The following is a 19,429-nucleotide window of genomic DNA, read 5'->3' as shown; positions in this document are numbered from 1 at the left end:
TATTGCAGTTTCCTTCTTCTCCAAAAAAGATAGTTTGTACTATTTTGGTGGGTTTTTTTGTTTGGTTGGTTTTTTTTGGGGGGAGGGGGTTTGTTTTCGCTTTTTTTTTTTTTTCCCCCAGAACAAAAAGGGCTACTCCCCGTAGACCTGATGTGTCTGGGAATCTGTGTGGCTGAACTGTATCTCATCCACTGTACTATGTTGCAGAGCAGTAATACTGAAGATAAACCACAGTGGGTCCCCCCCATAATGCCATGCTTATTTGTCTGGAAATACTTTTCATCATTCCCTCATTTCCCTGCTTCCTTTTTTGTAATTCTGAGGTATCTGGGTGGGATAGGATTCTGGTAAAGTATATTTTGCCACACCAGATGCTCCCATTCTCTTTTCATTATTGTATGTCTTACTAACACATGAAATGTTTTTTCTGGATGTTTTCATCTATAATCTTGCACATCTTAAAATCTATTGAATTAGAAATTAAGCCTATGTTGAGTTCTTGGGTACTTCAGATCTTTGCTGCAAGTACAAGCTATATGATCTATGTGCTCAAACTCATCTGTCGTGAAATACCATGTAAATGCCTTCTTGTTGTGTCTATGATTTAGAAATCGTAATGCAGCTAGAAGTGTGAAATATTAAGCATATCCTTTTATGTACTTGGAATTGATGGCGACTTCAAAGTCAGTCCTCATTCATTGCTTGGTTTGTTTCACTTCAGCAATGACTTGAACTGTGAACAAGAAGGAGCTGACAGTATTTCCAGATAGGCACTTTATAGTTGTGCACTTTGCAACTATATGATAGGACTATCTCTGTTGCCTTGAATACAAAATTAGCTTGTTGATATGTGCTGCTACAGACAGAGGAACAGATGTAGTAATTCTACTTTATTTACATGAAATCTCTAAAAAGGCATTTTCTGGCAGCATGCTAGGAATAAATACAGTATCACATATAGAAACGGCACCATGCTATGTTAGCTCCTTCAGGTGTCAGCTGTTCCATTTGGATGTGGGCGAGAGCAGGGAGTCAGATCCCTCCCAGAAGGGCTGGGAGCTCTCTCACACTCAGCAGCCCAGCAGCAACCTGCCCCTCTGCCCAGGGTCTCTGCTGAGAGCTGTGCAGGGGGCACCCAGTGGTAACACCCCTGTGGGAGTCCTAGAGGAGGATATCAGATTTTCTGATTTTTTATTTCTACTCATTTTTCAAAACAGGAGACTCTCTTACCTTGTTTCCTCATTTGTTTTTGGGGTTTAGGTTTTTGGTTTGGATTTCTTTGGTTTGGATTTTTGTTTGTTTGTTTGTTTGGGTTTTATTTTTTGCTTTGGTTTGGTTTTTGTTTATTTGGTTTCTGCATCCACATTCCCCCCTCACCATTTACTTTCTGTGACTTGGATCTCCCCTGAACTCATGTTTTCAGGCTTGTTTTTCACAGCCAAGACCTTGAGGAACTTTACTGAGATTCAAAACTTGTGGGGGAAGAAGGGGCTATCAGGGTGGGGAGGGATTGCAAACCATAGAAAAGTTCAATACATATAATCTTAGCAAAGAAGTGAGGCTTAAGTAAAACCCTATGAGTCTTTTGAGCCAGGAATGCAAGAACTGGTGAGTGATGCTGAGCTGGTAGCTGCCATAAGGGAAAGCTTTCCTGGGGGACTCTGCCTTTTTTCCCCTTCCTCTCTCCTCCTTTGCCATTGTGCAAAAACTGAGGAAGGAAGTATTACTCCAGTGATGGTCCTTGCTCTCTCCGATCAGGTTTAAGCCAGGCTGCTGCCTCTATTGAATTGTCCCTTTTTTCTCTCACAGGTATTCAAACTTTCCACCATGGGGCTGGGGTTGTTTTTTCAGCTTATGGGCAACCGGACGCATTAAAGATGAAATGCCTTGACTCTGAACTGCAGGCAGAAGTGGTGGGAGGAGACACAGCTAATTTGACTTGGAGGATGATTGATGTGTAGATGTCAATTTCTATTAATAGTCTTTTGAAATCACTGACGCAAGCGTGTTTTTCCCCCACTCAACAGAAAATATAAATAGAAAGACAACAAAACAACCCTATCCCTTTAATTCATGATACTCAGAAGCAGTTAAGCAAACTCTGTCATTTGAAAGTGTCCTCCACAGGCTGGCAAAAAGCAGCTTATGGTGGTGCTCTTACCACTTTAAGAATATCAAGATGCTGTAACAGAGCTATCCACTTACTGTTAAAAGGTATAAAGAACAAAAAGCAAGTGTCACCTACAGATAGGTTTAGATAAATTGCTTAAAAATGTACAGCTCCCTCATTAGACAGCCATTCGTTGCATGAAAAGAACTAGATGTATTTGTCGAGGTGTAGCTATAAAAGCCACGTTCAAAATGAAACAGAGTTGAGAGCCTGAACGCACAGCACTGTTATTCAGAAGTAGCTTTCGAGCAGAGAGTTTCAACGGGAAGGTGCTGTTTGGTTGGACACAAATCAGCAAACATTTAGCTGAAGCTGAATAATTCAAGCGTGCACGAAGAGCTTTCTGAAGAGAAAAATCGCAAGAATAAAAAAGAGAGGAAATCTTCAAACATTCGCATCAGCCTTAGAGGACAATACGAGCAGCAGGATTTGAAACAGATTTACAGATGCACTCTCTTTAGGCAGGGAGAATGCTCATTAAATGCAAGATGCTTCTGTGGCTCGTGGGCTTGCACGGAGGTAGAGGTTTGCAAGACTGACGTATCAGATAAAGTCAGAGTGGTTACCACACCGACGGTGTAGCAGCTGCATAATAAATGATGGAGAGAATCATGTTAGGCATGCCCACCTAACCTAACTTGAATCATGCGAAAGGGGAGCTGCTGGAATTCAAATAGACTTTCTGGTTCCCAGCAGTCGGCAGTAATAGAATGCTTTCAGGAAGATGACAGATGCAGGGGAAAGATGCTGTTTTGCACTATCTTGATTTGTTACGGCAGCCAACTTATTGGCATGATGGAGTGACAAGAAAAGCAGCTGGCATGGAAGGTAGGATTATCAAAGCTATTGCATCATTATGAATGTAATTAGAAACTGACCATGACAAAGCATATGCTAGAATGAGCTGTCACTGATGACAGAGGATTTGTTGCTGAGGTCTTGAAACTCTGAAAACAAAATTCCTCGTGCAAAATGGATTTTGCAGTTTCATTTATGCTCATGTTACCCTTTCTTTCCTGCTTGCCTGCAAGCTCGGGGAATTGCTTGCTTGAAAGAGAGTGTTCTGTTAGGATGAGACTGAAGAATAAAGTATTTTCTAAGTCTCTGAAGCCTCATGTAGATAGAAACAAACAAATGTGAAACAAGACTGGGAAAAGCTCCCTCTGATTCACTAGCAAGCTCTGATTGATATATTGGCATATTGAGAAATTCCAAGGAAATGAAGATGCATGCACTGAATGCTCTGGTATCATGAAAGGATATTATTGCATGTCTCTGCTTTACAGTTAGTTTTTATGACAGGTTTTATTCCCCATCAGTTATTAGCTCTTGACATTTATCCGGTTGTTCAGAATTATATAAAGAAAATACATCAATATCTCCTGCAGGGTTTCTCAACAACTCCAGCATCTGTTTCAGCTATTGAACTGTATTCACGTTTTGCCAACTTGATGCCTACCCAGCTGGTCTGTCATTTCTCGCTTGATTACTGTTCTTAATTTCTCTGTATCAACTTGTTTCAGACAGGATTCTGAAAGCTGTTAATGAGAAATGACAGTAACTGCTTAACTGTTGAGAACTTGAACATTCTCTTATTTTTGAAACATTAGAGAACATTTCTGTGTGCATTTTATTAAAATCATGTTCTGTGTTGCACTGTGAGGTTTTAATATAAAATTGAATTTAGTTGTGAATACTTTAGATGGGTCACAAACATAACTTTTAACTGAATATTTTGAGAGAGTTTGAGAAAATTTACAGGTGTTTTCTTTGGTGTAGGTACTGTTTTATTACATGATGCTTCCTCCTGTCCTCCTCTCCCCCCACAACATATATATTCTCCCTCTCTGCCACGGTGAACAGTCATTAAGTGTATATTGTACATATTGAAATATATTTTATCACCACTAGGGTGAAACGGCTAAGCTGCTCCGAACAGGTGATAGGAACAGGTTTAAAACAGACGTCAGCTCTATCAGAGTGGATCGCCCTCGATCATGAAGTGAAAGTAGTGCTTTGTAAATGTAAGGCATTCTCTTTCTTCCTATTCAAAGGTTCAACAACCACTCAAACACTGCTTGATAGCTCTCAGGCTATGATTATGTTAAATTACTTGGATTATTTTGCTTTACATAGAAGAAATGCTTTCTTCTATGTAAACTCCATTCTTCATTAGATTTATAGTTTTTTTCACAGGGGATAATCAAGAAATCTCTTGTCAAACTGGATATTCACTTTCTGACTTTATCTTAAATTACTTTGTTGGCTGTACTCTGTGCTGTCTTGTCAACAGGGATCAGGCTATTAAAGACTAAATGTTGCTGAGTAAAACTGTAACAGTTTTAGAAAGATAGATGTTTCTAGATACACAGCAGTGAACCAGCCTTTGGAAAGTTTGAACGTAAGGATTAGTAAAACTAATACGTAGTGTTATTTAGCTTGAGCATTTCCCTGTTTTGATCATCTACAAGAGACATTTTAAATGATTTTGTAACTGCTGGGAGGGGAGATGCACTCATTAACAGAGAGGATCATTGTGGGGTATGAATAACCAGAAATAGTTCTGTAGTTTCGATGAAAATAAAATTTTATTCTACTTCATGAAGTTCAATTAAATTTAACAATAATTTCTCATTGTTGATCATGGTGAAACCATAGAGGGAGTAACCCCTATAAACAGCTTAAGTCCCATTCTCCTTTTCAGGGTAGCAGTAAAACTGTTTTAGATTGCATAGATTATATTTGTACTCCTGAAGCTGCTTAGTCTCTTCACGTCTCCGGAGTGCTGGCTGGCTATCATGCACTAGTTACTTAAAATGGTCTTTTCCCTGAGGTGCCAGTAATTGTAACTTCATGCTGTCTGCGGCCATCACCCAGCTGACAAGTGATTTTATAGTTTGTTTCTGTTTTCCCTCTAGTATTTGGTTTAAGCTTTCTCTTTCACTGATGAATTAATAGGACACTAGGTGGAGCCAGCTGTTGATTATAAATAGACCTACAGTAATACAGGCCTATCTAATGAGCAAGCTCGGTATATATAATGCTTATTATTAAAAGTAACAATTTAAAATGTTAAGAATTGAGTGGAAACTTAGTCATGAAAGTGTAGATCTGGCGAGATTAGAGGAAACCATATATTAATTTTCCTTTCCTTTTATTATCTTAGAAATTTGTAATCAAATAAGAAAAATAATAATAAGGAAAGAGCATCTACATTCAATAAAGAGGGCTAGGAAGCAAATGAACGGAAATAGAAAAAGAAGAGAGAAGCAGCAATAAGAACCAGCAGATGTTTCTACTATAGATACATGCAGATATCCAGTTGTGTATGTACATCCTTTGCCTTTGCACACAGATATTCTCTCATCCTTACATTTAAATCTTCCTTCCGTTCTGTCTTCCTGAAGTAATTTATAGAGCTGACATCTTTCACTTTATATTTAGATATGGGATGCATGTTTTCAAATCTCTTCTTGGGAGGGTGTTCTAGAAGGTGTGCAAGGGCACAGAGAGTTGTCACTCATATGTTGGCCATATAATTAAGAAAACTCTGGAAGGTTATTTTCTGACTGAGGTGGAATCTGGTTGTATGTGCTCCTTCACATAATTCTGGTTATTAATCCTAGTCAAGGATTAAGAATCTGTAGTCCTCGGCAGTGTGACAACACAAGAAAAATACACTCACTTCCACAAAGATATACAGATATGTACCTCAGGTGTGGTACATATATTAATTCAGCAAAGAAGAGATAAAAATCAGGGTGTATGTTGATACTTGGTTACATGAACTGAAGAGGAAAAAACAGGAAATAAGGAGTGTGAGGTGATAGGCAAAAACAGAGATTAAGGATGTGGGCTAGAGCAGTCTGGCAGAACAATGACAATTCCCATCAGCCTCTGTTAATTTAAGCACTTGCAAGTTCAGTCACTGCCTTTTTCTTACAGGATTAAAAGGGAATTAGGGTAGGGAGGGGCCCAAGTTAGTGAGGAAAACTTGTGGAGGAGGGAAATGACAGCCGCCTAACACTCTAGGAGTAATGAAGTTTAGAAGACTGGAGATTGACCTTTTTGGATGTTATTCATAGAAACTTATAATTTTAGTAGTGACATAAGGGTTAGAATGGTCCTCTTAATAGAAAATCAAATTGTGCATGGACCTAGTGCTTTTTGGAGGAGCCTTGCAGGAAGCAGTGCTGCATTGCCAACCCTAAGAGATCTTTTTTGTTACGAGCTGTGCAGTTTGTGCTCAACAACAGAAGCATGGGAGGAGATCAGTTATGGTGGAGACAAAGGTTATTAGTTTTGCAAATCACTGAATTGGGGCTAGGCCATGATTTCATGTTTTTAAAATTTATTTTAATGGATAGTCTTAGCCAAAAACAGAGCCTTTGAAATGTGTTATGGTGTCAGTACATCCATGTCTGCTTCTGTATATTTTCTGTCCACCAGCACCCCAGGATTAGCTTTGAACGAACTCATCCTGACATGTCCTGAATTTTCTTTCTGACAAAAGGAAGATGTGTGTAGTGTGACAGCTCTTGGCTTTCTGCTGCTGGTCACCTGCTGCTTCAGTCAGTTTGTGGTTCCTCCAGAAGAAGGTTGAATTTTAGTTGAGAAATACCCACAGTGTGGGGAAGTGTCTGACCATCTTGGGCAAGGGTTATGAGAGGCTGGGCCAGAAGAAAAAAGATGTGCTCTTTCTCTCTGTCAGTCAAAGCTGTCCTTTTAAAAATCCACTAGAATGAGGAGAAGGGCAGGAGGAGGGGAAATAGCACATAAGGTGACGAATGAAAGGGCTTTGGGTTTTCCATGAGACAGTCATTTGATGAATGAATGGTAATTGCCTTGCAAGAAAAGCATAAGGAAAGGCACATATGGAAGTCAAATTGTCCAAGGGATGTTAGTGAGCATCTGGTGATGTACTGCCAGAAAACATTATACAAAGACATATTGTATCTAAGCAAAATGTATTAATAAATTAAGGCTATTAGCAAAGAGAGAAGTATTTTTGTCCTTCAAAACCCAGAGTTCACATTTTGTAGGTTTTTAATTTAGTTATTCATACTGTGTAACAGAATTAATATTACTAACAATTTGGAGAGGGACATATTTGATAATAAATGCTAAAGGGTGTCCTTCCTCTCTACCACTTATAGAGGGTGGGGTTTTTTGGGTTGGTTTGTTGGTTTGTTTTGTTGATTTTTTTTTTCCACAGAATATTAAACCACATATCCCTGAAATCATATATTTTAACCTGTTACTCTACTCTGCCCTTGTGAGGTCTCACCTGGAGTACTGAGTCCATGTGTGGGTCTCCTAAAACAAAAAAGACACGAACCTGCTGGAGAGGATCCAAAGGAGGGCCATGATGATGATTAGAGGGTTAGAGCACCTTTCCTACAAGGACAGGCTGAGAGGGTTGGGGCTGTTCAGATGGAGGAGAGAAAGCTCTGGGGAGGCCACAGAGAAGCCTTCCAGTACCTAAAGGGTGCTTACTAGAAAGCTGAGGAGGGACATTTTACAAGGCTCTGTAAGTGATAGGAAAAGGGGGAATTGTTTTAAGCTGAAGGAGGAAAAGTTTTGATGAAAAAGCAAGTGAGAGGGATAAAAAATGGGAACAAGTTTACCAGAAAGGTGGTGCTTGCCCTATCCCTGGACACATTCAAGTTGGATAGGGCTCTGAGCAACTCAATCTAGCTGAGGTTGGAATAGATGACCTTTAAAAGGTCCCTTATAATTCAAACTCTTGTATCATTTCTTAAACTACAAGGTACCAGTGGTGTTGGATCTTTCCTGCCCTGTGCCACTAGCTCCAAAATGTCCATGAGATTCACTGCAGAACTAAGGATATGAAACAGGAGCTGGACATGATAGACCTGGTAATGCAGTCATGAAACAGGGAGAGCTGAAATGGAGATGTGAAAGAAGAGAAATCAGGGAAGTAATAATAGTTTTGCTTGCATTTTTTAAAATTTTTCTTTATGGTCTGAGCATCTGTGCATCAGAATCAGGATGCAAGATGCACCTGTTTGTAAAAATCAGAAACTTCTGGCTGCACTGCAGTTTATTTGGCTTTTATTATCTTTAGAATCGATCTTAGTCTTAAAAAAAGGAAAATCTGAGAAATAAATCAAGATCAGTCAAGCAGGTTTTTTTGTTAATATCCTCAAGTTACCCAGATCAGTGTTTTACATTACAAGGTCTTTCTTTCATTTACGTTCCCCTTAAGATCCTGCTCATAGCACAACCAGTTCTCTGAATTGCTTGATGATACAGAGGCTCAAGATGGGCAAGGATATACAGTTGGTTTTGACCAATGCTGACAAACTCTTCTTTTTTTCTTTCTTTTTTTTTTTTTCCATCCCCTCCATTCCCTCCTGCCCAAAATTTGCCATAACTGGGTAAATCCGAAGATCAGAAAAAGTTAACAGAAAATTTGAACAAAAACTGAGCTACTTGAAAGTTGTGTTTTCTTATCTAGTCTCACCTTCGCCTCTTTTTGTGTCCTTCTGATAATTAGGAATAAAGAGTATGAGGAATTTCTTCATGGCATCAAATTTTTTTAGCATTCACTTTTGATCATCTATATTGATCTGTTTCCCTGAAATTTAAAAGCCACACTAAATAAAACTACCACATGCTGCTTTCTGTAGACTTTCTTTTTATGACTAGCTTGTTATTTTTTTACAGCCATTATTCAGGTCACACTTTTGCTTTTGCAAAAAATAAAGCACAGATACTGGGAAGAAGTTCATAATTTTATCTCTTTTTTTGTAACAAAAATCATTTAAATATTCCCACACGATGCTCATATTTAACACATCTTTATTTCTTATTACTATAAAATATAATTTATAATGGGAATTCCTCTGTAATTTGATATTAATGGCCCCAAATGGTATTTAAAAAATATCCCTTGGTACAAAGACCATTTTTTCAAAGAGCAAGCTGAAATTTCATCAATTTGTTTAAATTAAGTGTTTTGACAAAAAACAAAAAAACCCTCTAAAAACCACAAAAAAAGCCCCAAAAACAAAAACTAAAAAACCAAAACTTTTCACTTTCCAGTCCCAGGCTGCTTTCCATTCACTGTTGGTAAGGACTGCAAACAATGAAATACTCAACCTGTTGTCTTCAGTAATGATTTCAGGCCCTGAATTGTGACTGAATCGGGTTTGATAACAAGGCAGAAAAGCAAAGGTATTAAACAACTTCATGTACATGGAAAATGCTATATCTATATTCTTCTGAGTCCTAATGGAAAGAATTTTTTAAACAGTGTGCTTTAGTGAAGTAGTTTTGGTGCCATTGAAATATTCAATGACTGAAGATTGAAGTTAAAGGTATTAAGAACTTTAGGATGTTTATGGTTCAGTGTCTGTGATAACTCTCAAGCTAATGGTAAAATTACTGAATTCTCATTTCTTAGTTGCCTTGTTTTGGACTACTGAAAGGCACAAGGGATTTTTATGTTATGAATGAATTTGGTACTTAGCAAAACATTTCAAGAACAGTGAAATAAATTGCCAGCCCAGTGTGATTAAATCTATGACTCCAGATATTTCTGCAGAAGCCAAGAACAAAAAGCATATCACAGATGTTGATAAATCCCTAATTATATTTATTCCCAGGCTGTGTTATTTTTCAAAACTTGAAAAATAATGAGGATTAGGTAAGTGATCAGTTATGATGCTACCTGAACCAAGAACAAACAAATCCTGAGGCAGTGAGGGTTATGAGGAGACTCTCAGGCTACTAATTTAAGCATGTAATGAAGAAGCAAAAATTGTAAATTCTTGACATACACTGGCATCCTATGCCAGGTAAAACCAGCACAATCAAATGCCCTCGGAATGTGAAAAATCAAATATGGTTTGCTTCCTTCAGAGAATCTGTTCTTAATTTCCTGTTGGGTTTCTTTAGCAAGGTAAAAACGCTTGAAATAATAATATCTGAGTGTCTGTCAAAATACCTAATCCTACACTTTTCTTACAGGCACTGTTTGTTGAACTGTGTGGGCCTAAATGTGACTTTGAATCATCAGCCTTAGACAAAGTATTAGTGCAGATGATGAGGGCCCCATAACAGTAGGGAAGTTGTATACTGCTGAAGAGAACCAATTAGGGTTATTCCTCCAGCAACAAGCAAATGAATTTTTCCTTAATGAGTCCTAAGTGAAAATGGTATTTACTGTAATATTGTGTGACCTGGCTGACCCATCAAATCAGAAGCAGCCCAAGCATCTCTGTTGTTGTAGCATACAATCTGCCTAAGCCTAGAGAGCAGAACATGTATTAATTTATTATTATCTAATGTGGATGCTTTATTATCTATTTTGTGACATCAGTGTTTGTGGCATTTGAGAAATCATAGAGAAAAGTGACTTTGCTCTAGGGAACAATATGTAATTAATGTGAAGGGTCTGCATTGTATCTTGAAAACCAGGCACAGAATGATGACTGCTAACCTTGACCAGCTGTGAAGCTGTAAATACCCTAAGCAGAAAAGGGATTGCATTTTATGGCATTCTTGGTACTCACAGTTTGAGGGTTTTACACTGAATGAAAATTGTGTTGTGCAGAGATGAGCCACCCATTGATGATTCTGAGATGCCATGGAAACAGAGGTACCCTTATTAGGCATTGCAGTTTGTGAGTGAGCCAGAGATAGGTATGTCATTGGGAATCCTCCACAGCTTCAACAGAAACACTGAAATTGAGAGAGAGGGACATGAAACATTTGCATTGAAAGAGAGAAGAAAAGAGCCAGTCAATTAGATGGGGGAGATGCAGTGGTGTCAGTTCAGAGGACTAACTTATTCTGCTGTTGCTTCATGCAACTTGTTGGTGTTTGCCAGGCCAGGAGATGAGTTTTTACCTGAGTGAACAACCATCTCAGAACAGCATTATTATAATTCAGGAGAGAAAACACAAGGTACTTGGTTTGTGTTGCAGCACAGTTTTCTGACTTAACACCTTACCCCAGAAGTTGTAGAAATATGATAAAACACAAAGAAACTACCGAGAGGTGTATCAGTGCTGAAATCGTCAGTTTTATTTTGTTCTCTGGGATTTTATTAGGTCATCACTTAAAAACTCACTTAAGGAGTGAATTTTTTGGGAGGTTGTGGTCTAGGAGGGAGAATATATTTTCATGGGGGCGCTGGCATTGTGCCAGCATCAAACCATGACAGTCCCATCTCTCTCCTGTTAGTTTAAAGGGAAAATCAACTCATATTGATAGTTGCAGCTGGACAGAGCTGCATTGACAAGACTGGAAAAGCCATTTTTGTGCCCCCAGTGTAGGTATGGGACTGGGAAGCATTGGCCCCACCCACATGAGCACTCCCCTGGATGGAGGTGTGGAGGGAGAACAGGGCGCAGAGGTTTTGGCAGTGGTGATCCCTCTTTCCTAGGTGAATGTATTTGGCAAGGTTGATGGCCCAAGGGAAGGGGCTGCAGGGTTGCCTCCAGGAGAAAAGGCCAGGGGCTATCCTCTGCCTGACCCAGCTGCTTCCAGCCAGATCCAGTGGATCCACTCCAGGGCACAGCCAAGCTGGTGGCCCCTCAGGAAAAACCTGTTTGAGGAAGCGGAAAGCTCTGCCCTGTACCAATTGAGGGGAAAACAGCATGAAACATCAGGGGGATGAGTAGGATAGGAGATGGTGCTCCCAGTGCTGGAAAAGTGGTTCCCTACAGCTCTTGGAGAAGACTGTGCTGGAGCAAATATCCACGAGGCAGTCCCTGGAGGGCACAGGCGGGCTGCCCTAAAGGAAGCTGCCGCCTATGAGGCTGCTGCTCCCTCCCACAGAGGGAGTGGGAAGTGCCTGAAGGGCTGTAGCCTGTGGGAGGATCCAGGCTGGCTCAGGGGAAAAGTGTGAAGAGGATGGAGCGGATCAGAGGAGCTGTTCCAGGCTGAGCACAGCCTCCATTGCCCATCACCCTGTGTCCTGCAGAGTCAGAGCGGTGGGGAAGGAGTTGGGAGATAAGAGGCTGGGAAAAGAAGGGATATGGGGGGCAGGTATTATTTCAATAATTTTGTCTTTGCTTTTTGCTATCCCATTCTAAATTAATTAGCAATAATTTACATTATTTTCCCCCAAGATGAGCCTGTTTCACCCATGACATAACTGGTAAGTTACTCTCTGTGTGTTGACACAAGATTTTGCATTCTGTTTTCTACCCTTGTCCTGTTGAGCCTGGGTGGGTGTCTGGCTGCTGACTGAGGTCATTCCACCAGAGTTGGGTTAAACAGAATTATTCCACCTGAGTTTTCCAAATTCACAGGACATAATGACTCAAGGTTGGTCATTTTTAGGGATAACTGGTATTAAGAGTATGTGGGTGTGGAGCACAGCTGATAGTTGGTAAAAAAAGAAAGTTTGTAAAGTTAAACTGCTCTCCATTTGAAGCAGAGTCACTCGAGGTATTTATCCAGAACTTGCCCTGAAAAGATGATGAAAATACATAGTGCAAAGGGCATTATTACTATTTTAAAGCTGCTGTAGGTTGTGTACACCTTAGCTAAGATTAGGGGCATGAGGAATTTATTTGAGCAGCATCAAGAGTGTCTTGCATTGCTAATGTTTTTGTCTCTTAGAGAGGGATTTAATGTATCGAAATTTTTCCTTGGCTGTACTAATAACATATAATCAAATCTTGAGTTTAACAAATTCTAAGGATGTTTCCTCACTTTTAAGCACTTAAAACTGAAAGAGATATGGTGCTGTGGCTGTGACAGGCTATTAATTCAAAAGGGTAAAAAAAGGAGCGAAAAAGCTTTATTAAAAAAGATATGTCATAAAAAATAATCACAGAAGTGTTTTTGTCCTTAAGGAAAGTGCTACTCAAATGGGTATCTTTGGCATTTTACAACACACTGGTTGTACAAATAATATCTGTTTTCCTAACAGAGTTTGGGGGAAAAATGCTTTTACAGTATTTGAATTGTTTCATCATTCTGAGATAATCAGTGAAGGAAAAAAAACATTGTGTCTTCAAGTTGGGAAGCTGTCAAGAAATATTTTATGGGGCTGCTGTCAGATGGGGGAAAAGCAGGATGTCCTTTGCAGGGTGTTGGAAGCTGTCTGCTGTAACAGGTTGCATTCTGGAGACTGGTTGGGCTCCTTTTCTACCATTTCTAACAGGATCAAGGTTTGAACCAATGCAGTTGTTCAGTAGAAGTGCTGTCTGTAAAAGGAAGGTTGTACCCTTGCAGAGTGAATGGAGGTGGGATGGAGTCTGTCCAGAGGTGTTCAGATGCCACTTTGGAGCCCCCAGCAGAAACCTTGTGTTGATGGTTTTGCAAGACAAACTTATTTAAACTTTAAAACAAACAGACAAACAAAATATATATACACACACACATATATAGATACACACACACATATATATATGCAACGGGCATTGCCTATGGAACATCTTGTTTTATTCATTAATAATTTCAACTTTGTGACTTAGAATCAAAGAGCATTTTTTGTTGAACCTCTGAGCTTCAGATATTGACAGTCTGATAGCACCAAGCTTGTTTCTGCATGGAAAACTGCTGTGCTTCCTCTTCCAAGATTTTACTAAAAATGGGAAAAACCTTATTTGGTGTAGCTATAATATTTTCTGAAAAATCCTTTCCTTAGGAATTTTTCTCTTGAGAAGCTGAGAGGCCTCAGGAACAAAATGTAAACAATGGTTATCTGCTGCTGTGGAATGCAACAGGTGCATCTGTGATTGGTCTCATGTGGTTGTTTCTAATTAATGGCCAATCACAGTCCAGCTGGCTCGGAGTCTGTCTGAGACATAAGCCTTTGTTATGCTTTATTTCTTTTTCTATTCTTAGCTAGCTTTCTGATGAAATCTTTTCTTCTATCCTTTTACTATAGTTTTAATATATCATAAAATAATAAATCAAGCCTTCTGAAACATGGAGTCAGATCCTCATCTCTTCCCTCATCCTCAGACCCCTGTGAACACTGTCACAACTCGGAAAATGTAAGGAGCCACAATTCTTTTGTTGGGGCCAAGACATTTTTTGTTATTTATCTGTTGTTTTTTGGATTGTACAGTAGCTCAGTAGTGATTTGGGCCTACTTGTCAAAATTTGTGAAGTGGATGTTATTTCTGGCTTCTTTATGGAATTTAGAGAACAGGCTTAAACATCAAGGTGAAGATTAGGGTTCAGTGGAGACACCCATGGAAATCTGGCTTTTCTTGGATATCTCTCCTTCCTACAGTGAAGTAGACTTGGGGAGGAGGTAGCAAACTGATTAGAAAGGGTCAGGTTCACATCGTCATCTGTTCCTTCTGGAGGTTACTCGAAGTGTATTTATGGAAGCCTGGCAGTACTTTCTTTCCTTGTAACCAAAAAAATGAAATTACCCCAACCCATTACTGGAATACACTGTTAATCTTTATTGCAGATGCATTTTTAGATTAGATCTGTGATGTTTCTCTGTACATTCTGGCATGTTGCTTTGCACCTGGAAGTAATTTGTTTTGGTGGTAGTGCTTGCAAGTAGTTTGGGATAGTCCAATTCCTTGTAGTAAGTAATGAGCTCCATTGCTCAAGAACAATGTAAAAGATATGTGGTGAGTTACTACAGAACCTTAAATTGAGCAAGAGAAAGCTCATCTATACATGAAGCAGGATTAATTTCATTAATTACATGATTATAGTTTCCTAAATTTTGGCTTGTTCTTTCAGGTTTTTTGATACTGTATTCCTACCAGGTTGAAATAGCGAATATTTTTTTCTTGGCATGAGAAATAAGGGTGCAGTAGACACACCTAAAATGAAACAGCTTCTATTTACTTCTGCAACTATTTGTTGAAGAATGAGTCCCTTAAGAGTGCAGAAGGAGAGGAAAGTTATTTGGGTCTAGGGAACACACCAAAGAACACATTTTTGTGTATATTTAGAAAATTTTTGTTTTTCTCCATGCATTTCAAGTGACTCACAGCACGGTTCTATCATGGTGCATGAATTCAGCTCAGAGGAAAAAAAAATTATGATTTGAGCCCTCAAATATTTGCTCTTTGTAACCTATCTGCAGTCATTTAAGATCAAGCCTGAAGTTTAATATTAAAGTAAATGTTGTTAACCCTGGAAAGTAAACAGCATGAGAGTGATTGAGCTTTTTCCCCTCAGGAGAGTGGATAGGCAGAGAGTGAAATACCTTGAATAAAATAATTAAGAAAATTAATTGTTTCTTTTTTACTTACTCAAGTATTTTATTCTGTGTTTCTCAACACTGAACATTACATGTGCTCCAGGGGAAAAGTCCTTGTAATTCAGACTTTACAGAGTTGAGAAAAGCAGCATGATTTGATGTGGGGAGCTGGGCTGAGAAGGAGCATTGACAGAATGCTGTTCCCAGGCAGGGAGATGCTGTCCCACACTGCAGCACGTGCTGGCACTGCTGACGGTGGCACAGCACCTTATGAAGCTGCCTTGCATCTTGTGCTTAGTGTCTGAAGGTCACCGAGTTCATCACTGGGAATCTGCTCTCTGGAAACACAGGAAAAATTGGGGTTTACAGGGGAAGAGACCCTATCCCAACTTTCATCCCAAGTTTAGCTCTACCCTAACTTAGTATTAGAACTACTAAATTAACTTGCTACATCTTCTGTCTCAAAGATTTTTAGGCATTAGTGGTGGAATACCAAGACTCTTCTCTGTGAATTAATTTTATATTGATTATTACAGGGCAATTATGTTTCTTCCTGTATCAGTTCTCCATCCAGAAAACCTAAAAAGCAATTCCTACAGAAAGGAGAACCATTCTTAACCTTATGAATGTTCTCTTTCTAGAGCTTGTTGAACCTATTAATTTAATGGTCCCAGGTTCTTTATAAAATGTATAAATTAAATCGGTTTATTTATTTTTGTATAACTATCTTATATTTTCATCTTGTTAATCAATACTTAACATTTTTAGCGATGTGTTCTTGTCTTTCATATTATTTTCACCTCTTATATTTAGTTTTTAATATTTGCTACATCTTCCGTGCACGTTAAGTCTTATTTTTATTTGTTTTATATGCTGTATTTTATGAGAACTGTAGGTGATATTGAAGATTGAAGGTGCCAGTAGTTAACACTCATGTTAAATTTAATGCATATCGTTCTCCAGAGATGTAAAAGAAATTGTTTGGCTGTTGAAGTTCTCAGATAAAAGCTGAAGTGACATACCTATTTCATGCATCACATCAACTTGTTTTGCATGCCACTGTCATCCTACCTGTAGTTGTGCAAGATTAGATTCAAACCATGCAAAGCAAACAGGACAGGTATGTTGCTGCCACTTTGAACTGTGTGTACCACATTGACTCTTCTGTCAGATATGCTTAAACTGAAAAATAAGCAGTGGATGTGGTCTTGGTCACCTCCCAGCCACACTCAATAGCTGTGGTAGCATTTACTGCTCTGTAAAATTGACCAGTCTCCACAGCCTACCCACTTTGTTATTAATATAATTGTGGAAATTAGTCATTCCTTAGCTCTTGGATTGAGTTCAAATTTGTGTAATTTCTATTACATACTGAACCACCTTCTCCTCCTCATCAGCCCTCATTACAGCTGCTGACAGCCTGCCTGGAATTACCCCTCTCAGAGAACTCTCTCCAGCAAAGACATCTCTAACTGAACATGTTATTTGGCCCTTCACTAAGATGGGGCTTTTTTCCAGCAAAGACATCTCTAACTGAACATGTTATTTGGCCCTTCGCTAAGATGGGGCTTTTTTTTTTTTTTGAGCTGTCCTGCCTGTTGTCACACATGGAGGTAATTACTTGATTCTGAATTGTCAAGTTAGCAAGAGCAGTTTTTAAAAAGAGAAAGAAGTTTTCTTTGGGTTTAGATTGCCTAAGACCTTCTTTTTTGGAGGGTTTTTACCACATTTGGAGGATATCTTGTCTACTTCTGTGTAGCTATTTTTAGTACAGCTAGGGAATATGTGGGTCATTGAGTCATATTCTCTCAGCTTAATCTGCTGTTAGTTATGCTAATGAGGCTTGTGGCACTGGGCTTTTGCTTCACTTTGCCATATTGTCACTTCTGCAGCAGAAGCCAAAGGTGACTTTATCCACTTCAACTGTGATGCTTTTTAAGCACATTTTGCTTTTCCTGTGATGTAGCCCCAGAACTCCGCAAGTCAGACTGTCTCAATCTCCTCATAAGAGCATGGATTTATAGCCTTTAATTTATTCTCCCAGCTGTCTGGTGAAGGACACTTGTCTAAACTTTCTAGAAGAGTAGAATTTATCTTTTTTTTTTTTTTTTTTTTTTTTGTAGAAGGATAGAATGCTTTGGATTGGAAAGGACCTAAAAGATCTTCTAGTTCCAACTGCTCTGCCATGGACAGGGACATCTTCCACTAGATCAGATTGCTCAAAGCCCAGTACAACCTGGCCTTTAACACTTCCAGAGATGTTAAGACTTACATGGAGATTTTGGAAGACTAGAGAAAACAAAATAAGAGAGCACTGATACGTAAATACTTATCTATATACACATGTATTCCCTTTCCTTATGAGATAATTGTATTTCATATTATGGCAGAATCTTATCTCTGAAAGACTCTGGTGATTTGTAATCATGGGTGTATTCTGTATCTGTATCTTCTTGTTTCCCTCTAGAATACTGAGCTAAAGAGGGAGAGGAGCAAGCTTTGGAAACCCTGCTTCTTGTGCTTCCTCCATATGCCTTTGCTGACCCTGTGAATACAAACTAGCCAGAGCCTTACTATTTTGTTCAGCTTTTGCTTGGGTTGCACTTACACCACAAAATATGGCTCATCTCTGCTAAGTTTAGGTAAAGTCTATTCTCTTCACCTTCATTTTTCTGAAGTGATGCAGTGAGAGATGCCATTTTCCAACAAGCTTAATGGAATCAAAACCTAGGGTGTTTGCAGTCTGGCTTTTGCTCCAACTTTTGCATCCTCTGAACTAAAGGTTATGCTCAATCCTCTAAACCCCACATTTCAATCTTTTGCAGGAGCTCCACACATCCTACTCTGGCTTTTGATAAGAAACTGTTCAAAGTTTTCATCTTGATTGGCCTTTTGACAAGAACGCAGGAACCTTCAGTGTCCCCAGGCAGGGTCATGTTCTTTCCTTGTTTTCTCTCTGTGTCTCTCCAGTTTTCCTGAGCCCTGCATTTTGCCTGGTTGTTGCCATTGAAAGCAGGGACAAAGGTGCTATTTGTCTTCTCCTACTCAAAGCAGGAGGAGAGCAGATGCTCGTAGGAATGGTGCTAATGATCTGCAGTAGGAATGGCAGTCTAGTAGGAAAGATCCCTGGCTGACCATGTTTTCCACTGCTTTAGGGCACAACTACAGTGTGCAGTGAAGAGAGCCGTGCCAACTCCAAATGAGCCAAATCTGGAGCTGCAAACTGTTTAGCTGTGTTGCACAGGAGGGTGGTGAAGTTGCCAGGCCTGCAGACACACAGAACATGCTGCATCCTAAGGATTTGTCATATAATCAAAGGAAATGGGGTGTGTGGGGGGCATCCCAAGAAGTGCTGTGGAAAATTCACCAAAACTTATGTGTGTGTGCACACCACAGGGTCACAGACAGACAGATAGTGCCATCCAACTCTGTTCATAGTACTCATGAGCCTTTCCTGCCTGGAACACTGTAAATGTGGTAGCCTTGCAATTAGATTGCAATTTAGTTTGAGGCTAAAAAAAAAATAACTGGAAAGCTATCATCACATGCCTAGTAATAAATCTCCAATGCAGTATACTTCTTAATTTCTGCTGTTGCCTTAAAGTTAAAAGTAAATAAAAGCAACTCTCTTTAAGCTCAGCTTCCCCTCAAATTGGCACCGCTTGCAAGTGAAAAAACAGAACTGAATGTGTTTACAGCAGTCATGATAATTATGAAACACAAGATTAACGTGGCCAGGAAAGATAAATATCTTGGCATTCACTGCAGTGATAAAATGATTTTGGAATGCAGCCTGACAGAGTGGCAGATGAAATTTGATTTTTCCACCTATACATAGCTTGCAACGGGCCTCTGTAATATTTGTTGAGTCTAAATGTCCTGAGAAACTGATGTTGTCTTTGAGGCATGGGTAGTTATTCTTTTGCAATATTTTAGGGGAAAAGCCAGTACTTTTAGTGCCAAAAATAGGTAAAAATCTTTGTAAGAGGGTAAAAAAGAAAAAATACTGGGTTGAACTGTTGAACATGTTTTTTGTCTTAAGTGTGAGTTAGAGCTATCACAAAGACCATGTGTTCCAGATATGCCTTTCTAAATAA

At 39.2% G+C, this 19,429-nt stretch overlaps 1 protein-coding gene across 1 annotated transcript in view; it reads left to right on the top strand.

The window, feature by feature from the left end:
- Window positions 1–2,756: 2,756 nt before the first annotated feature.
- DMD (dystrophin) overlaps window positions 2,757–19,429 on the top strand; it is a 1,043,102-nt gene continuing 1,026,429 nt past the window's right edge. The window contains exon 1 of the mRNA XM_066545460.1: window positions 2,757–2,998. Coding sequence (XP_066401557.1) covers window positions 2,902–2,998 — 97 coding nt within the window. The 5' untranslated portion in view covers window positions 2,757–2,901. The remainder of the gene's footprint in view (window positions 2,999–19,429) is intronic.

The sequence above is a fragment of the Molothrus aeneus genome, chromosome 2, assembly GCF_037042795.1.
Source record: "Molothrus aeneus isolate 106 chromosome 2, BPBGC_Maene_1.0, whole genome shotgun sequence".
Lineage (NCBI taxonomy): Eukaryota > Metazoa > Chordata > Aves > Passeriformes > Icteridae > Molothrus > Molothrus aeneus.
This window is presented reverse-complemented; position numbering and strand designations above follow the sequence as displayed.